The sequence below is a fragment of the Halyomorpha halys genome, unplaced genomic scaffold (genome assembly GCF_000696795.3).
Source record: "Halyomorpha halys isolate HHAL.00 unplaced genomic scaffold, Hhal_1.1 Scaffold238.1, whole genome shotgun sequence".
In the NCBI taxonomy this organism is placed as follows: domain Eukaryota; kingdom Metazoa; phylum Arthropoda; class Insecta; order Hemiptera; family Pentatomidae; genus Halyomorpha; species Halyomorpha halys.
Genome location: NW_027107468.1, coordinates 484444 through 505756, shown reverse-complemented (window position 1 = coordinate 505756; position 21313 = coordinate 484444). Strand labels below are relative to the sequence as shown.

General features: G+C 30.6%; 1 protein-coding gene across 6 annotated transcripts in view; it reads right to left on the bottom strand.

The window, feature by feature from the left end:
* The window catches only part of RhoGAP100F (Rho GTPase activating protein at 100F), a 128554-nt gene that overhangs the window by 26439 nt on the left and 80802 nt on the right, over nucleotides 1-21313 (bottom strand). For 5 of the 6 annotated variants that reach the window (XR_001343053.2, XR_001343054.3, XM_067045769.1 and 2 more), the window contains 16 exons: nucleotides 20874-21029; nucleotides 20515-20711; nucleotides 15398-15584; nucleotides 13178-13306; nucleotides 12882-13050; nucleotides 11273-11431; nucleotides 10466-10601; nucleotides 8047-8168; nucleotides 7345-7517; nucleotides 4119-4399; nucleotides 3642-3925; nucleotides 3300-3431; nucleotides 2938-3140; nucleotides 1192-1357; nucleotides 880-1020; nucleotides 365-484 (listed from right to left, as the gene is read on the bottom strand). Coding sequence is in view for 4 of the 6 variants with exons in the window: in XM_067045769.1 (XP_066901870.1) it covers nucleotides 365-484; nucleotides 880-1020; nucleotides 1192-1357; nucleotides 2938-3140; nucleotides 3300-3431; nucleotides 3642-3925; nucleotides 4119-4399; nucleotides 7345-7517; nucleotides 8047-8168; nucleotides 10466-10601; nucleotides 11273-11431; nucleotides 12882-13050; nucleotides 13178-13306; nucleotides 15398-15584; nucleotides 20515-20711; nucleotides 20874-21029 (2755 nt within the window). In the remaining 2 variants the exon portion in view is untranslated. The remainder of the gene's footprint in view (nucleotides 1-364; nucleotides 485-879; nucleotides 1021-1191; nucleotides 1358-2937; nucleotides 3141-3299; nucleotides 3432-3641; nucleotides 3926-4118; nucleotides 4400-7344; nucleotides 7518-8046; nucleotides 8169-10465; nucleotides 10602-11272; nucleotides 11432-12881; nucleotides 13051-13177; nucleotides 13307-15397; nucleotides 15585-20514; nucleotides 20712-20873; nucleotides 21030-21313) is intronic. The other variant, XM_014419445.2, reaches the window with a different exon arrangement.

Here is a 21313-nt window from a genome sequence, read left to right as displayed (position 1 = left end):
AGCCAAAATTTGAAAATACACTTCATTTTTTTGTTTATAATAGCTTACAGTTTACATCATACTACTTTACCAAATGAATACATTTTGGCACTTATTTAACATAGAATGCTGTTTAATTTCTAATACAATAACTGTTTCACTAGGATGCACCTTATGGAGTTAACCTATCAAGCGTAGAATGGCGATCAAGTTATAATATTATAATTATATTTATTTATATAAGATATGAGATAATTTTAGGAAATATAGAAACTATTTCATTAAATAAAACAATCACAATGGAAGCTTATACACAACTAGATCTTAGAATATATAAAATAAATATTTATTGATGACCTGAATTAATAAATACTGTTACATTCACCTGTAATAACATTTATATCAGGAACATTTTCAGATGAGAGATCAACTGTTCGAGCACTACGTTCAAAAGCTTCACGTAATATTCTTTTCTTTGTAGCAGAACCACATAATCTGTAAAGACCTATAAAACAATGATACAGGAGTTATTCAACAAATGTTCCATTTAATTTAGCAAAAGCTTAAAATATGCTATCTTTAAATGGAAATGCAAAAGAATAATTGCTGATTAACAAAACCAGTACCCTCCTTCTTCCTCTTGTAATATAAATATATCATAATGTATATTATATCAGTTATATCAAACAGAAGGATTTTCATCAGTTTCATCAAATAGAAAGGAACTTTCTTATAAATAAATCTTTATATATAATCTTCATCCCAAATTGGAATTCTATAATTTACTTTTAATTTTAATTTATTACATTACATTAAATATTACAACTATCAGCAGATAATAAATTATAAAGTATTATAAAAATACGATATTAATCATACAAAAATAAAGAAATTACTAACCGATAATATCCAGTCCTCTACGTTCAACCTCTTCTACACATCGTCGAACAATAGTCGGTATATTAACTGCATCGCCTTTCATAATTTCAGAAGCAATGCTTTCTCTATTTACAACTGTCTCAAGATCACAGCCAAAGATACCTGTTGCAAAAATAAGATTAATAAATCAGAAGACGAACTTAAAAGAAGAAAAACTATCCAAAAACTTAACTTCAGCTTCAATTTTAGATTTTTGCTAAGGTACAATTCAAAGTAGATAATTTTCAAATAATTATAACTCTAAATACAATTGTTATTTTTAAAAGTCACAACCTTGAACTTTTCCTCTAGGAATAACGGGTTGCTTAGGTTTACGACAGAATGTCTGGTGAGGAGAAGTATGATGAAGTCGAAGGTATAATGTACCACGAGGTTCAATTTTTACAGCTAACTGATGGACAGGAGATTCAGACAGAAGTACGGCCAATTGAACTGAGCCCTAAAAGATAAATAAAGTTATAAATTAGATTCATATCTGAGCTTTCAGAGATCAATCTTATAAAACAAAAGTTCCTTTCTTAAATAATAATTCTTGTTTTTAGTTGTGTTATATCAGTAATTAACAACTCATTTGAAACCTGAAAGCCATTAAGCTGGAAATACTGGATGTGTGGCCCATCCTTAATTCTTAGCAGGAAGGGAAGTCTCCTTCAGAAAATATTTGAAAATTAAGTAGGTTAAGAGTTCATTTTGAGTCACTTATAGTGTTCTAACATTATCTTGTTAAAACATTCCTTTCAGCTGACAATAAAATGTCAGGAAAGTTAATTAATAAAATAGTTATAACAATAAATCCTCACAAAAATATGTTATAGGACCCTTCTATGGCCCACCTGTGATCTGCAGACCACTGGTTTGAAAACAATGTGCTATATGATTGATCATAAATAAAGGGAACGTCTGTAGCTCAGAGAGGTGTAGATCTTTCCAACCTGGGGACTGCAGCGGCACTGGTTTAAATCCGGCCTGGTGGTTCAACTTTTATTTTTGTGGCAGTCCCACAAAATGAAAACTTTACTACACACCATTGTGTTAGAATAGAGTGGAACCCGGTAGATAACCCCTCCTCCTCCCAGATGTCAGAAATGAACAGGGAGGGAATAAAAAAAAAATCATCAATAGAAAACAAGCTTATAAAAAAATTACATCATGAAACAAAATGGTCATAATAAGCACACCCAGGAGTCATCTTGGGCCTCCAAAGTGATAGTATTTAAAATTATGTTTTGCTACTATTCTGTGTACAAAGAAAACATTTTTGCTTTAGCAAGGAATCAAGACTTACAGTCTTTCTGAATTTTACCTTATACTCTCTTTCCCTCATGGTTCCCAGTAAATTTCACTTCCCTTGCCACCATGGAATCATTGATCAGAAGTATCAAGTAATAAAATTTAATTCATCATAAATAAAGTTTCAAGTACACACAAAAGTAAGTTAGTAAACTACCTTATTACACAAAAGATGAACACATTAACACTTAATTCCCCATGTAAGGAAATTGCAGCTAAACAATGGTATGCAAAAAAATACATTATTATACTAAACTACTGATTAGACCATCTACATTTAGACCCCCATTGAAGGTCTTCTTCAGTTCAGAAACAAAACAAGTTTATAATAAACAGTTTCTAGACTGCAAACCTACCTTTACTCAACCCTGATAAAAACCTGCAACAAGGGTCGAAACATAGTTGTCTAGTTTTTCTTCAAATTTTGTGTACTAGACACCTGTACCATCTTCCTTAAATTATAAATGGTCAACTAATAATCTTCCAACAAATTCCTTATAACTAAATATTTTTAGAAACTAACAACAGACTTCAACAACTAATAACATAATTAGGTTTATATGATAAAAATATCTACAAAAACATAACTATAAAAATTTTCGTGCTCTTCTGAATAATTTATTATAAACCCTTAATTATAAAAATAAAATTCATTCAAAGAAAATATTCAATAACTTTGTATTTGACTAAAACACAATACTTAGAAAAAATTTATTACTGTTCAATAACCTTATAGCACAACTTATGCCGATATTGTGGATCCCAAGAATAAATGAGGAAGTCAAGTTCTCTATTCGATACCAAATCCAACTCGAATGTTTCATCCCAGTCAAAAACTAAATCAGCTGTGCGAACAACAGTCCGTGCTTTATGTACCCCATCACATTCAAGAACACAATAGAGATCTCGAACAACACTACCGGCTCCAGCACCTGGAAATTATTCATCAATACAACCATAAATCAATAAAACAAGAAAGAATTAATTTTGTTATAAATGTTGACAAAAATTTAGTAAGAATATATTAATTAAGATAAGAACTTGACAATATTCATAAGAGATCAACATTTTACACAAAATATGTAATTTACCGATACTACTGGAAGATGATGAGGGATTGGTCGATGCACGGAGTCCACGTCCACTTAACAAATGAAGCCATAACAGCCCGCTTACTTCACTCTGACCAGGTCTTACTACCGACTGTTTGTATTTCAAAAATTCTGAAAGTAGAAATTTATCAGATGTAAAACATCAATTTAGATAAAATTCGACTATTGATAACAAACTAAAAAAAAAAGTTTATCTATTTTATCAAATATAAAAAACAACACATGCTAAATAAAAAGAAATTTGGTTTTCTGGAATCAAGTAAATTTTCTACAAATATTGAAAGTCAGATAAAATAATAAGCAATGGTAAAAAATACTAACCCGCAGGATTAATATGTAATACTGAGGGAGATCTTGGTTTAGGCCCAGCATCGCTTCCCTTTCCAAGAGACTTTGCTTCCAATTCAAGGAGATTATGCATCCTCCTCAAAGAAGCTGACCTAGAAGTGAGGGATGCAGAATGCCTGTCCATAGATGATCTATCCAATGTCGAACTTCTATCTAGCGTAGAATGACGGTCAAGCGTAGAATGGCGATCAAGGGTGGAATGTCTATCTAAGGTGGAGTGGCGATCTAATGAAGAATGCCTGTCTAATGTTGAATGCCTGAAAATTATTAAAATTTTAACTATACTCAACACCTAATGAGTACAAATACATACACAAAAATTATACAACTAATAACTAACAAGAATTAATAACATTTCACATAAGCAATGCCACTAACCACACATTGATAGATATAGTCAACTGATATTCAGTATTAAAAGTAATAAAACAAAATAAACGGTGAACTAACCTATCAAGCGTAGAATGGCGATCCAATGTTGAGTGGCGGTCAAGTGTTGAGTGGCGGTCCAACGTTGAATGACGGTCTAAAGTAGAATGCCTATCTAATGTTGAGTGGCGATCGAGGGTAGAATGCCTATCAAGGGAAGAATGCCGATCCAGAGATGAATGCCTGTCGAGTGTTGAATGTCTATCAAGTGACTTAAGACCAGTAGTCGTAGAGGAAGAGCTAACTAAAGGACCCATAGTAGCAAGCTGACCTGGTCGATAGGTTGAATACAACAGCTCAGACTAAAAAATAAATGAATTCACTACTTTACCAATAAACTTATTTCATCTCAAAATAACTCATCACTTATTAAAAAACTGAAATAGCAAACAACACATTGAAATATGGCAGAACCAATCCTAAATTATGGAACAAGTAAAGGACCACCATATATTCACATTAGGCTTAAAGTATTTATTATTGCTCAAAAATGGCAGATCATAATACTTTCATTAACAATTTGTTTTTAAAACACTGTGGAATATGGTATATTATTTCCAAATAGTTATATATACAAGAAAAGAATTTAAATTATTTTTATTTTATTTATTTATTTTTTTTTAGACTTTGGGATGACTACAAGATCGTATATTTTTTCTCAAACTTCATACACAGCAAAGCTATCTCTATAATCTTGAAATCTTAAAACAAATGAACTCTTGATACAAATGAGACAGTGTTCAGAATCATCTTGAAGTGACCTGTGAAAGGAGTGCCAAACTTAAAATATAGCTCAGTAGTCTGAGAGAAAAGCAGCAGGTGGAGCAGTTTTAGAATAAAAAAATAAATAAATAAACTTTAAATTACTATAAGTCTTAAAATTATGTGTATCTTGAAGGTAAAACCTCCAATCTTTAGGGAGTTTTTTTTTTTTCCTCGGTTTATTTAAAAGGTTCATTAATAAAAATAATAATCCATACATAATTAAAGTGTGTTAAAGCTGAATTATAACCCCTATAAATTATCTCAGCATTATAAAAGTAGCTTTAAGAGAAGTCTGTTCTAAGAGATGGATTCTTTAGCAAATCATAACTTTGATAAATAAAATATTTACTTTTATTTGTATAATTGCTTTAAAAAAAACATGTCCAAAATTATTTTAGAATTATAAAACAAAACAACCTGCCAAAGTGCAATAATTTCTAATAAGAAAGAAATTTCATGACAACTAAACAGCTGTGCCTATCATATTTTATTTTTATCAATGTTCTTTTTAAACCAATGCATTTAATAAATTGTTAAATCAAAAATTTTTCAGTAGTTTTCAAACAATTTTGGAGACAGAACGAAAATTTTGAGGAATGTTTAATCATTGTTTTATTTATTTTTTAAAAATATTATAGCCATGGAATTAAAACAATGCCCCTAGGAAAGAGGAGAAAACTCTTTTCCTGAAAGACACACTATAGAATTATATAATGTACACATATATTACTCAGCCAATAATTTAAACAATAAAAAAAAATGGTAAATTTTAATAATTATTGGAGGTATAAAAGGAAAACCTATTATAACACCCTTTCCTTACCTTTAATGGCAGTAAATAAGGGCAGATTTATGCCCTGATAAACTAATTGACTACTTGAATATCTAAGATCCATTCATTTGACTTAGCTCTGAAACTAACAGGAAAATGATATATTATAAATATATCTGAAAATATTAAGCCCTTTACAGAATTTAACCATTTGAATATGACATTTTTAACATAAAATCTAGTAGTATAGGAGCCAGATGCATAAAATCCATCACATAGAACATGCATTCGCAAATCATTTTTTATCACACTAACATGGTACCATGTTAGTGTTTACCATTTATGATGGATCTAAAATTCTTATTAATTTGATAATTAATTCGATAACGTAATGAATTAAATCCTTTTTTTTATACATCCTACAGCGTTATAAAAGAAAAAAACTGGTATAATGGATTCGATTATAGTCAATGTTCGCTCCAGGATGAAGATTGTAAAGATCATCCAAAATCTGTAGCTGTGTGAGAAAATATCAATGCTCTGTGTGAACTGATAACGCAATATCACCATATGACACACAAGGAGATTGAGGCATCTTTGAGCATTAATATGACAAGTATTCATAAGACATTGAATGAACATTTGGCCGAAAAAATTTTTTTTTCGTGTTCATGGGAGGTAAAATAGGTAAAAATAGGTAATGAATCATGGGAGAGGTACATCAAAGCAAATGGTTGCCTGTACAGGTTTCATGACGACAGTAGCGTTAGGGCAATTCAAAACAGTCAATTCTGAATGGTACATGAACATTTGTTTGCCAGAAGTCTTCAGAAAAAAGCTGAAGTGGTGAATAATGCTTCATCATGACAATGCGAGATCTCACACTTCGGTTCAAACAAAGGAACTTTTTTGATCAGCCAAAACATTGGATTGATGGGTCATCCACCGTACAGCCCTGATTTGGCATCCAATAACGTTTTTTTATTTCCACACGCCAAAAATATATTACGTTGACAACGATTTTCGAAGAAGCCTTTGATACATTCAAAATTCATGCTTTGGAGTTACTTCAAATACATACAAAAGTGTATTGATCTTCATGGAGAATACTTTGAAAAACAATAAAACCAATTCTGGTCATTATTAGACCAGAAATATAAAAAGCAACCCTCAGTTTTGCCAAAATTTGAAAATACACTTCATTTTTTTGTTTATAATAGCTTACAGTTTACATCATACTACTTTACCAAATGAATACATTTTGGCACTTATTTAACATAGAATGCTGTTTAATTTCTAATACAATAACTGCTTCACTAGGATGCTGTTTAATTTCTAATACAATAACTGTTTCACTAGGATGCACCTTATGGAGTTATAGGAGGGGGAAAAAAATATCTAATACGTTACTCAATTAAATTCATTATCTTAACTAGTTAAAATTATTGAACCGCCAAAACACATTTCCATGTTCATTGTGATAGAAACTAATTCTAAAAATTATTTACAGATGTATGTTCTATAAGATGGATTTCATGCTCCTGGCTGATGTACTAATGTATTACCTGGCCATCTGCAGAACATAGACTAAATAAATAAATTCCATTAGTCCCTTGTATAATCTATTCCTTGAAGGTGTTCGGTTAAGTAATAAATGTTCTTCAGAGAATTTCTTAAAATAACATAGGCAATATTAAAAATACCACTTACCTGTCTTGCTCGCTGTGGCAGATTCTCAGCTGAAAAAGTAAACCTCTGGGCTTTCTGACCCAACAGTGGAGCACCCCTGGCAGCAGAATAAATCGCCGAGGACGACGGGGCTCTGGAAAGCCACGTCCGGTATTCATCTGCAGTAAACACACTTGGTGAAGACACAAGTCGACCTGTACCCATATAATACTTTTAAATAAAAATAAATTAATTAAGAATAGTTTTAACTACTACTTCTGTTTACTTAGGAAATTATGACTCCTAAGGAAGAACATTGGAGCAAACAAAGCAACCAGCTAAATGGTTGATTCTGGCAACGGAGATTGGCGCTGGATAACTGAGGTAGCTATGAATGAAGAGGGAAAACACAATGAAAGGACCCAATTAGAAAGATTTAAGAGATCTTCAGCCATGAGAAATAAAACCCAGTTTTTTATAAATTTTAAAGAAGTATATAAATCTCAGTCTAGAAGAGAATAATCATGAACAAGAAAAAGGTGAATACCCACAACTCCAGGATTATTTTAAAAACCTTCAAGGCAAAGACTACAAGACAGATCCAAACACACGGTGGTGGTCCAATGATTGAGTTGTAATCCATTAAGAAAGACGTAAAATTTTGTGAAAGGGAGCCTGAAATCTAACGAATAACCTGGTGGAACGTCAACTACTTTTGTAGCAGCAATTGATGACTATAATTACCTCGATGCTTCCTGGTGAGGGACATCTCTGGAGCAGATAATGCTCCGTCGTCTTCTTGATCAAGGCCTGAGACCCCAGAGCCCAAGAGGGAGCTTTCTCGATCCAATCTTAGTGTAGAACCCCTGAATGAACATAGTTATGTTATAATTAGCACATTATTAATTTGTATTTATAACAAAACATATTCTACAATTTAAAAAATATTTTTAAAAATACGAGAGTCATTTTCAAAGGACCTTTATGTCTCTTCACACAAAGTTAAAATCAAGAATCTCTGAACACATTTATACAGTTTTAATTTTGTTTGAAAGTTTCAAAACCAACAATTGCCAGGATTATAGCAAACCTCATGTTTTCAACATCACCAATAGAAAGCATAAATAAAAAGGTAAGGATGTAATTTGCAAGTGTAAAACTTTTACTAGGTAAGATCACTTTTAGGAATGTGACAGAACTTTAAGGAAGTTACAGTTGACTAAATAAATACAAATATAAATAGAGTTCATATTTATATCTACATACATTCAGGAACATAAAAAAAGGACCTGATTTTTCTCCATATTTCTGGTAACACAGATATTTTTTTTTTATTTTTGGTAACAATTAGTTTCTTTAAATAAAGTCGATGATAAAAAAAAATCTCTTTACATAATACTCTATAAATAAATTGTAATGAATAAAAATTAGAAATTGGCATTTTATAAACTTATAACTACGTTTATATCAAGTTTCTGATAGAGAACTCTGTCTAACAGGGTAGAGTCCTAACCCACTCAAGAAAAGAAGAATTGGGATTTTAATTTTAATTGAATATAAATTACATTGCAGCTATTTCGTAACTAAAAGGAGGATAACGATACTGAGCACTTCTTAACTATACCTCTGAGCAGTCAAAGCCCTGGCCCAGTACTAATGGAAACAAGTATGGAAATTTAATCCCCTCCCAGCCACAGATGATTAAGTTGAAGGGCTGTGACATGCGAAGATAAATTAAGTGAATCGCTCTTCTGGTACCCTACATGCTTTATCTTGAATGTCTGAGTGGAACAGACTGAAGAGACCCAATTGTGAATAAAACTGACACTATTTGTTAGTTAACTAAAGATCATCTTTCTCTATGATGCCTTTTCAGTTGTGGACCAACCACACGACACCTCGCTCAAAATCTACAAATACTCTCTCAGTCTTTGTCATACAGTGTCCGATCTAAGATAGGTAAACACTGAGAAAGTATAAATAGATTAGCAGATGGAGTAATGGCCGTCAGTTGGCTACAGTTAGTTCTTGACTCATTGCTGCTTGTCTCCCGGAATGGCTGGAGTGCATCATGAATAGAGGACTTAACTAATCCAAGCTTTGCTACAATACATTGGATGCTGCAGTCTTTACTATTTCTTATCCTCCTTATGGGTAAAATCTTCATTTGAAAGAATCTCTTTCCTTAACCAGAATGAATAAAGAATGTTTGTCAACAATGAAAAATGCATCATCGAAAAATCAATAATTTTGAAAGAAAAAAATCTATCTAATTGAGAAGTGGTGAGAGCCTGGTAAAGCAGTCTCCTATTTCTTTCCTTATTTATCTTCAAGATATTGTTTCAATGTACATAGTTCAAGATTACCCTGTAATAACTAAATTACCTATAAAAGCAAATATATTACTCATAATCAGCCTTTAAAATCAGAAATATTAAGTATTTTTTTGCTGCTGAGATTATATAAAATTATTATTATTTATAATAATATTATAAAGATTAAATAGTATGGATGTTTGTCCACAACACTCTCAAACCATCCAACCCATTGAGCTCAAATTTTCTGACACAACCCATATAAGTCAGTAAAGGGATCCTGTAAAGAATTATGGTCATTTTGAGTATAACTTCTTGGTTACAGTGGCTTAATGGGAGGAAAACTAACCACTTAGTAAACAACTTGTAAGGCTAATGCACTGAACAACACAAACATTTTAATAAGTTGAAATTATTATTAGCTATTGCACTGAAAAACACAAAAATTTTAATAAATTAAAATTATTATTGTATGAGCACATAGTATTATAAAAATAAAAGTGGAGGGTAAGATACTAACAAAAAAAAAGTGGGAAAACGTGAAACTGTATTGCGGTTCAGACAAATTTATCATTTTGACTCCGTTCCTAGAAACTTTCTTCAATTATTGAGACTCAACAGTTATATTAGATATTATTTTAAAGGTTATTTTGCCTTTCATTGAATTTAATTATGTTTGAGCAGCTGCTATTTCCTGCAATCAGTTTCTAAACCATGGTCCATATATGCCGGGGAAAAAAGGATATTGAAGTCAACGAAACTTCAGAAAGATGGTTCTATAAAGATTATAACCCTGAATTTTACAGGCTTATTAATAATTGAGATAAAAATGAAAATTTATTTTTTACCTATGAGTTGGTAGAGTTGGAATATGAGTCCTAGGTTGCCTTGTATCTCTAGGAAGAGAATTCGAACGCAATGATGATATTGTACCCGTGTGGGTAGTTTCTAAGGCAGTTCCTATAGTACCTAATGCTGAAGATCCTGGAAAAAATAAAATTGCGATTTCCTGATAAAAATCAATCAATTAGAGTTCAAATTGGAAAAGCCGAGACTATCTGATCTTTCCCGATTGCATTATGTTTAAATCTGTTGCATTCTTGGCTTGAACAAAATTTATATTCATTATTCCCACCTCAAGAAACCTTAAAATATAAATTTTTATAGCAAAAGATAAAGAAAAATTTTTCCCCTTCCCTAGTCTCAAGATTTTTTTCAAGAACTTAACAAAAGCGATAACTTTAACATGTGCCCACTAATCTACACTAAACTTGGGAAAGAAAGTAGGACAGTAAGTGAAAGTAATGTGATGTACCCACCGCACCAGAAAGTACGATGCTTTATTATTATATTAAAGTATGATTAGTAAAAGTAATGTGATACACGCACTGTACCAGAAAGTAGGACACTAAGTGAAAGAATGTGATGCACGCACCATACCAGACAGTAGGACGCTAAGTGAAAGTAATTTGATGTATGCACCGTACCAGAAACTAGGATGCTAAGTGAAAGTAATGTCGTGCACGCACTGCACCAGATTTTTTTTTTAATGCAAAAGGAAAAAAATAATTGTTAATACATTCAAAGGAAATTGTGATAAAAACAATAAATTATAGATAAATTTAATTTATTTTTTAAATCAAAATATTACTAGCCTGCGCTATGTTGGCGATAATAGTAATAAGGTCGAGTTGATGCTTCAGTATCAGATGAATAATCAACTGAGCGCTGTCTTCTATTCAGAGTACCATAAGTAGAGCTGGGGCTACGATATGAACTTCTATAGCTAGGAGGACCACCAGTAAGACCTGAATCTGAAAAATTAAACCCATTTTAAATTATTTTTATCAATACAGAACATAATTACTGGTAATATAACAACAAGTAAAGTTATAATTTATAGATAAAGTAAAAGTCAGGTAAAGTTATAAGTTTCTTTACTTTACCTAAATTAAAATTCTAAATATCAATCAGCAAACTTACACTATACCAATTGATATACACATATCCAAATAAACAAGATTATTTATAATTGTGGTTTAAAAATAATAAATTGCGGGTTAAAATAAATGGTGGCAGAATTATTGATAGCTAAAGAAAAAAATTAAACATTTCTTAACTGACAACTAGTTTCAAACCCCATTAATCCTAGAATATGTTATTTGTCAGTAAAAGACAAATTCTATTATTTAGCATCATTATTACGCATGCTACCACTGAAACATTACAAGAGGAGGACTTAAGTACATGGAATTTGAAAGATGGATGGATGATTGTCCTACAGCTGATATAAACAAAGATTGTGATCAACGACTTCAATGAACAAACTGGAAGAGAACATGAACCTTCAAGCACTAACAGCAGCAGCATGTAGAGATACTATTCGATGATGAAAATAAAATATAGGAATAATGGAGGAATTATTTCAGCAGTCCCTAAAAAAAACAGGGAATCATTGTTTGTACTTGTATGAACAAATCAGGTGAAAGACCTTGAGCCACCAGATTTTGAGGAGGTGCAACAGCAAAAAAACAAATTGAAAATAATAAGTCACCAGTCCTATTCCAGTAGGAAGATTTTTTTATAAGACCTTGTAATGGACAAATGACAAAGTGAACAAATGATCATTGCTAAATGACAGTCATATTCCCCACACCTAAGAAAGGAGGCATAAGAGAGTACAACTACCGAGGAATAACTACACTCCTTAATGGTTACAAAATACTCTTAATAGCACAATATCAGAGACTTCATCCAACCGCAAAATGAGAAAGTGTTCAGTTCAGATATGCACAGGTATCTCCAAAGATTTTGGAATGTATAAACATCAAAAATCAATTTTCTCTGCATCATGCAACTTTTCTCAGGTACTTCCGATTCTTTTGATATTTGGCACTTAAGTCACTAGTCATTCCATGATCCTTGTAACTCATCATTGCCATCTGCTTTTTTGCTTCAAAATGGAAGCCGATTACAGGTTCTATTCATATCTCAGCCATTTATGACAGCATTAGAAAAATATAGTTTTGTAATCATAACTAGCAAAATTAATCAATTAAATATTATCTCTTGAATATTACTGCTTTTTTATTTTCTAAAGTTTCAGTCCCTGATGCTGAACTATTTTGAGAAAATTCGCCTAAAAACTTCTTCCTAAAACACTTTGTTCTTCAGGAATAAAATATATAATTAATTTAAATAATAAGCCTTTGTATGATAATTTGTACCCTTATTTGATTTCAATGAAAATACTCTATAACTTACAGCTGTCCATGTATTCAACGCGTGGCAGATGTTGATCTGACCCAGAGCGAGGCATAACCTTTGGACGATTACTACCTCCCCCAGCATAATAGGACAGAAGGCTCGATGAAGTTGTCGCAGACATACGACGGGGTGTAGTATTGCTTCCACCAGGATAGAAACTATGCACCTATTATTTAAAAAAAAAAATTCAACATACTATTTTTTTTATTATTAAAAGCTATATCTATATTAACCTACTGAATACAAAACGAAGTTAACAAAATCTCAAAATTACATAATAAATATTAAATTACCTTTTCAGCAAGAGATTCAAGAGTCTTAGGATAGGTTTTATCATAGGTAGGCTGATAGTGATGGGCTTTAGGTTGTTCAGTGACGACAGGCGGTGGAGGGGGCTGATACAGCCAACTACTATGATCAACCTGGAACCATGCCATTTCCAATACATAGCAGGATCAGTCCAAAACTAAAGATAAACATCTATCTAATCATATAACATTCATTGTTATTTTTTAGGGTGATATCAATCAAAAAATAATTTATACATCAGTTCCATGAAACACAGCGTTTTATTTTTTCATATATAATTTCAACACTAACTAAATTTTGTTTCTTAAGATGATGTTCTTAATCTGTGAAAATCAGTACTTTCATTACCTTGTAAAAGGGATTTGATGTCAAAAGTATTTTGCCACCACAAGACAAAAAACTGGAAATACTTTCATATCTCACATATTCACAAGATCTATTGCTAACAAAAAACTACCAAATAAGGCAGGATCATAAGATGTTGTAACAAAAATACAATTAAAGAATTTATTTTATTTTCAACATCATGCTTATATTTTATAGGACTGAAAAAATTGGTTTCATATCTCAAGAAGCAATGAAGTCTATTTAGATAAAGTAATAAAATTGGTTTCATATCTCAAGAAGCAATAAAGTCAATTTAGATAAAGTAATAAATTGTTAATATATTCATTCTTTTATATTTTATAGGAAAGAAAAGCTGCCTTCACATTTTTAAAAGCAATAAAACCTATTTAAATAAATTTATTGTTAATTCTGCAAAATTAAAACCAATTAACCAATTGAAATGTTAGAGCTAACTGCGACACTAAGTATTCCCATTGTTTTTAACAATAATTATATTTAGCATACACTATGTAATTGAAGTTAATTTTCATAATGAGTTTATCTTTTATTTATACATAAAATAAAGAAACAAGTAGAATAATAACAATGAAAATAATATAATACAAAGTACTGTGAAAAAGTTTTTGAACAAAGTCATATTTCAAACAATTCTAACTGTAAGAAGAACAAATCAAGATTATTGGGAAATACATAATGTATTTAATTGAAAACAGAAGCCAAAAATTAATATTTGGCATGTCCTCTTCTCTTTCTTTCGTATTCAGGAATCTATCTTAAATGTTAGAAATTAAAGAAGCAATGTGATCCAGAGAAATATTTGCCCATACTGCTTTAAGGACTTTCCAAGTGAAGTCAGTTATCCTGAAATTCTTTTCTTATTAAGCAATTCCTAAAAATGTTTAAGAAGATAAAAGTCAAGACACTGAAGTGGCTATTCTGTATATCTTAACTGTTCCCACTCTTCTTTTCTTTCAAAATAATTAACTGGATTTAGTGAATGACACAATTTCTTCCTTATTAAACTATAATAGTTTATTTCATATCATACAGCAACGTTTCGGGAGATTTCCCCCATCTTCAGGCTGTTGATAACAAAAACCTATATTTGACATATAATTTTCTCCTATTTGTCTTACTTGCTAATATATTATAATATTAATGTCATTATAAGAGAAAGGTAATTATTCTCCTACAATGTATGACTATTAGAAAGTTTTTACTCAATAATGACATTAATATTATAATATATTAGCAAGTAAGACAAATAGGAGAAAATTATATGTCAAATATAGGTTTTTGTTATCAACAGCCTGAAGATGGGGGAAATCTCCCGAAACGTTGCTGTACGATATGAAATAAACTATTATAGTTTAATAAGGAAGAAATTGTGTCATTCACTAAATCCAGTTAATACCATAAGAATCTTCCAGTTAAAGGATTATTAAATTTCAAAATAATCTTTTACAGTTCTAGCTACATCGTTCTGCTTTGGATCGTTGTCATGCTGGAAAATCAATCTGCCCCAATAAGCCCCTATGATATAATATCATGCGGTTATTGGGGATACTGTGATAAGTTTTAGCCACAATTATCCATTCTATTCTTAGAAGCTCTCACACTTCAGGACCAGAAAAATGACCTCAACTCATTGTTGATCCTCCATAATGGTTCATAGTGCACAAGTGATATAATACAATATTTTTTTTTTTAAATATTCTTAATTTTTTCTCCTTCATCCAATTTAAAATAGGTTTCAAATAAGATTTTGTTCAAAGACGTTTCCACCATACTATACATGTAATTATAATGATTTAGAACAAAAAGAATAGTTAAATAAGAAATCTAGATTAACAAACCGTGTGAGAATGAGATGTCGGGGGAGGCTGGTATTGATACTGAGAAGTCGAGCTCCTAAGGTCACCATTTGACACACCCCTACCCTCTAATCCAAGGGCAAGGTGTGACCTCGACGCATGAAGCCGTCCCGAGGAACTTGATTCAGACTGGGTTCCAGTGGGTCTTGGGCTAGGAGATGCATCTCGGCTACAGAAAAAAAAAAGGTCATCTATTAGTTAAATATATTGTGGGACTCATATCAGTTGATAATTGATTTTTAAAAAAATGTAAGTACTTTCATATTTGGTTGTCAAGTAATTCCTTTTGGTTTTCTATTGAATAAGAAAACATTTTAAAAAATAATTAATTTAATTTATAACTTTTTGTAATATTTAGTATAACTTGCACCTGCCTTTCCAGCTTCATAATACCACATTTTCAGAACAACTAAAGCTTACTTACACTTACTCATGCTGTTTGATCGCCTGAAACCTTATTTATATTTTATAAGTTCAATGTTTTAGTATAGGACAAACTATTCCACATCACACAGAAGGATGCATGTGTTGCTGAATTTCATTCACTTACATAGAAGTGGGTACTAAATATTAAGTCTGGAATGGAATCTAATTTTATGACATGATCCAGTATTTACTTATGAAGATGATCCATTTTTTTACACATTATGATTGAAGGCACTATCCAGCACTGATTGAGTGTGGATTTAAATCAACTTTCACCTTAAAATTATTTCTATCCATCTCAGTATGGTAACTAGACCATGAAGTGTCGTTCGTTGGACATATTCCTAGCCAACAGTATGAGGGTGTAATGGAAATTCACTTTTACTATTACCTAGGTCAGACTGTTCCATTCATTTTCCGTCTTTGTCACCTATAGTTTTCAGGTTATCAATAATTGTACTATATATAGCTGTCTGATGCTGATTCATTTGACCTTTATTTTCATCAGCTCCCGACTATAGTATTTTTTTTCAAACTGAAAACTATTCCATTGTTACTAATCGATTATTTACAACTAGTAGCAATCATTACTGTTTTCTGATAACAGAAACTTTTCTATAATGAAAATTTCATATCTCATGAGATTATGCATTGGACATTTTGATGGACTGTAGCTTAGTAACCAAGAAATCTATTTTTTTCTCTTAAATTATAACTCTTGTATATAAAATAATTATAAAATTCCTGCATCTTTTATGTGTTTTACACTTCATACTTCGTTATAGTTTTATGTTGGTTACATTTTTGAGATACCTAAAAAATTTATTAGATTATTTTCTCCTATTTTTATATCATTTTTAACAAAAATGAAATGTATTATATTAATTTCATAGGAAATTTTGACAACTTTAATTTTGTGCTGATTTTTTTTTTTTGTAAAATCCTTGATTTTCCAGTAATAATCAAATATTTCTTATTTTATTCAACTTACTTGGGTATTATTATAAATTATATTTCACTAGATTACAACATATAAAAATTCAGGTCATAATATTACTACAGTGCTATGATACATCAATTTCTTTTAAAAACCTTCGTTAAAAAAATTCAGAAAACATGCAAGTTGAGAACAAAATGATTGTAGAAAAAGCCAAAGAAAAAGCTCCATACAGCCTACCATTTTAAAATACTTGCTTTAATCAGAATAATAGGATTAAAAACAAAACAATTTTTTTATTAATTATAGTATTTTATCAAGGCTTTTTGTTTATTTACTTAAAGTATAACAACCTTTTTTTAAAAAAAAAAATGACAGAATAAATAAATAAAAGTCCAAGCATTGAATAAGCAACGTGCAAAAGCTATTTCATATTTAGAAAACTATACGGATACATAGAAATTAAACATGCACAGTAATACATTTAAAACATAATTTAAAAAATAATATTTATTTTTAGAACTCCTTTGGAATGTATTTTGAGTTAGGCAAAGGTGGTGGTTGTGGTGGGCCGCACTTGTAGCAGGAAGTGCTACAATAGTGTAAAAGATGGAATTAACTTTTACAACACATAAAAGAAATCATGGTATAATGAGTAAAATACTGGGAATAATTCCACAAAATAAAAACCTAAGAATGAAAGATTTAATCACTATTGTTGGTTAAATATTTAGAAACTCATGCTGTAAAACTCAATGAATACTCAATAAGATTGATGACACAACTGCCCATATAAACCTCTTCTTGGTGAATTTATAAAAATGAATGTAAATAAAATGAATAAAAAGAAACATCAACTCCGTGGGAAAATTTAACAATCATTGTTGACCTGAAATAAAAGAAACCTAAGGACAAATTTATGAGCTTCAGTCAATTGAAACAAAATCTTCATTTGAGCTATTTGCTAGGGATTCTTAAAACATATATAATGTATATTATTCCATATAATATTTCTTTCACTTTCATGACGCTTTCATATTGCTAAGACTATTAGATATGTTGTTATTATCATCGCCTTCCAACCCAACTAGTAGAAACCTCCACACATATTCAAAAGTACTACTGGTTATTTCAGAAGCTTCATGTAAGAAATTAGTCAATCTCAGTGACAGTACTGTATTGCAATATAATTCTTTACATGAAACCATTAATGACTTAATTTTTTATTTTACATTAACTTTGAGTTTACATTAGTGTAATGATGAAAAAAAAACACAAACTTACAAAAAAAAAAATATTAATGTAAAAAAAATCATGTATGAAGAGGTTTTGGAGTGTATTCAGCAATTCTTACAGAAAAATCATTGAGCATGCCTGAGTAAACTAAATAATTAGGTAATACAGCAAAAATAATTTTTTTTTATACATATACATTCTTTTGTTCTCATGAATTATTAAAAGTAAGGATGCCATCAAATAAAAAAAAAAATCAGTTGAATAAGCTGTATTAAAAACTTAATTAGAAAATAAGAAAAAAAATTAAATAAAATAAAAACTTACGCTCAAAATAGCGCCTTGAGGAAGGAGCAAATGGATGAATAAAAAAACCTTAAAATAAAAAATAAAATCATAAGCAGCTAGTTTCTAAAATTAAATTACTTAATACATAAAAATTGATATTACAAGACTTAATTAATCGATAACATCATATGCTTAAAATAAATAAATAAAATGCATTTACTACATTTAAAGCAAATTTCATTCCTCTACACTGAAATAAATCTAAACACGGAAACTTCAATAATTATGCAAGGATAAGCTTATGCAATTTAAATTTAACAATTATTTATAAAAATACTCATTCACAATACACTTTCAATCAAAAAAACTTAAGGGATAAAAAAGCAGTTCCTTCTAATAAATCAGATTTATTCATTATAGTTATATTTTTATTCTTTCATATAAATTGATCTAACGGTAAAAATAATATAAATATTCTTAAAAGAAATGTCAGATTTAATTTTTGATAAAACACTTGTTTCTGTACGAGGCAACGTTTTAAAGTTATAAGTAAAAAACTGGAAAAAGAGACCTTTTGTTACAGAATGGACAGAGGCGGCGACTTTTAATATATGGGGGTACCAATAAATCTCTGCTGTTTTTATATTAAAAATTGTGAATTCCTTATGAAAGAATAGTACATTACGTTTTATTCAAAGTATTGTTCATCACTAGCCGCTATCTTTTCCCATTTCAGATACAACATCAAAAGAACTCTTCATCTATTGAAACTATCAATGAATCAATCCAATTTTCGGTGTCTTCATAGGATGTAAAATGCTGCTAAGAACGACCATGTGCCATTGACAAGTGATAATTGGAAGGAACAAAGTAAAGTGAATATGATGGGTGGGGTAAAACTTCCCAATTAAGTGTTTCCAAATAGATTTTGAGTGGCCTTGGAACATATGGACGAACAATATCATGTAAGAGAATAATTTTGGTGTGTCAGGAGTAGTAATGGGTTTTCCTTGAGTCCTAAGCTCAATCTCATTAATTTTGTTCTGTATAGACCTCCAGTAATGATTGTGCTCGGTTTGATCAACTCATAAAACATGAACCCAAGCTGATCCTAGCAAATATACAGCACTAGTTTTTTTTTCCATGACAATTTGGTTTGGATGTTGAAACATGGCCAGGTGGCCCCATAATTTTCTCTTCTTTGGGTTTTCACCATCAGTGGTTATATGATCCAATAGTCAAAAATTAAAATTGGCATTTGACATATCCCCGCTTCATTTATATGGAACCCAATTTATATGGAACCCAATTTCCTTTTTTTGGAATCCTCTTCCATGGTTTTAAATAATGTCAAACTCACTATTTTTAAACTTTTGATAGGGCTCACAACAACTTCTCTCACTTAAGGAAGCCTCACTATTGTGTTTACAAGCAATCAATGCGTCTCAGCTGCACATTTTTTAAAATTAAAGAAGTAAATCAAAAGTTCCCGCAAATGATCCATATTCAACACAAAAATTAACATTTTCATACAAAAAAAATATGTTATGCTGATAGGGAATCACTTATACTTTTAGTTTAAGTAATTACCAAATGACTAAACGTACAATATTACATTTTGCAGCTGAAATTTCAACAAAAACTTCTAGTGAAGCCATCTTTTGTCAAACGATGGAAACTTATTTACCTACCCAATACGTTAATCACCGCATATGTACCTTTAACAAATTCCCAAAGTCAAATGTTTACCTTTTTTGGAAATACATGGACTGAACTGTACCCAGAAAATTCAGGGCAAAAATTGCAAGATATTGGAAAACAAATCTATGTATCTAAAATCCAAACTTACAGAAAATATTTTTTCAAAATATTAATCATCAAAATTTTATGAAATATTCAATTTAGTAGTAGATTAAGAGCAAATTGTTTCTGGAAAAAATTATTTCTGGATAGAAGCTGGAATTTATAAAATAGAGAACAAAACCCGAATCATCAAATTCTACATATTTAATCAACATTGAAAGACATTCCCTAATAATCTTTAAAACATGAACTGCTTTTTAAAGAAATAAATGTTTTTAAAAAATATTCTATTAAGTTGCATGCTTTAAAATTACAAAAGTGATGAAATACGCTACATTACAATACTCACTAAGGAGAGGGGGAAGAAGCTAGTGTTTTAACACACAAATTAAAAAAGACATAAGTTTTCTACCTTGAATTAATCTGCCCCTTCATGACAACTACAGGAGGTGGTTTATGATGGGAGCCAGGTTGTAGGCCTGCTGGGCATTCGGCGCCTTCTCTTGTAACCAGGACAAGGCGTCGCGGAATAGACATGATGATGACAACATCATCAAGTGACATCCGAGTCACATCCACAAAATTGACAGCCAAGATTTCATCTCCCACCTAATCCAAGCATACAAATAAATGACAGGAAAACTGTAAGCAAAGTTATAAAAAAATATACATAACTTAACAAGAAATCATATAAAAAAAATTTCTTCCATATATTTTCATTAAGTCATAATTTTAAAATCAATATTGCTTATTAATTGTTAAGTTACTAACCTTAAGACATCCACTGTTATATACAGATGATTCAAGGGCTATCCGGGATATAAAAACTCCATCTGACCTATCAAGCCCATTGCCTTCACGGATATAAAGCCCTAGAGTTTGCCCAGGTCTTTTCACTATTTCAACAAGCCTCACATGTTTTGAATCCTGAAAAATATTATTCTATATAAAATAAAGGCCTTCATTACATGGTAAAAAAATTTTATTTATAATTACTTTAATTTTTTGTTAATGTAAAAAATGCTATCAGATGAATAAAGAGTCATGATTTAAGTTATAAATATGAGTGTTTTTTTTTTTTTTTTTTGTCATGCTGTTTCATTAAAGAACAAGGAAAATCATAAAATTAACTACAAGAAAAAGTGAACACTTTTATACAACTATCTTGTGACACACATCTTGTTGAGAACGGAATCCAATGTCTAAAGAAA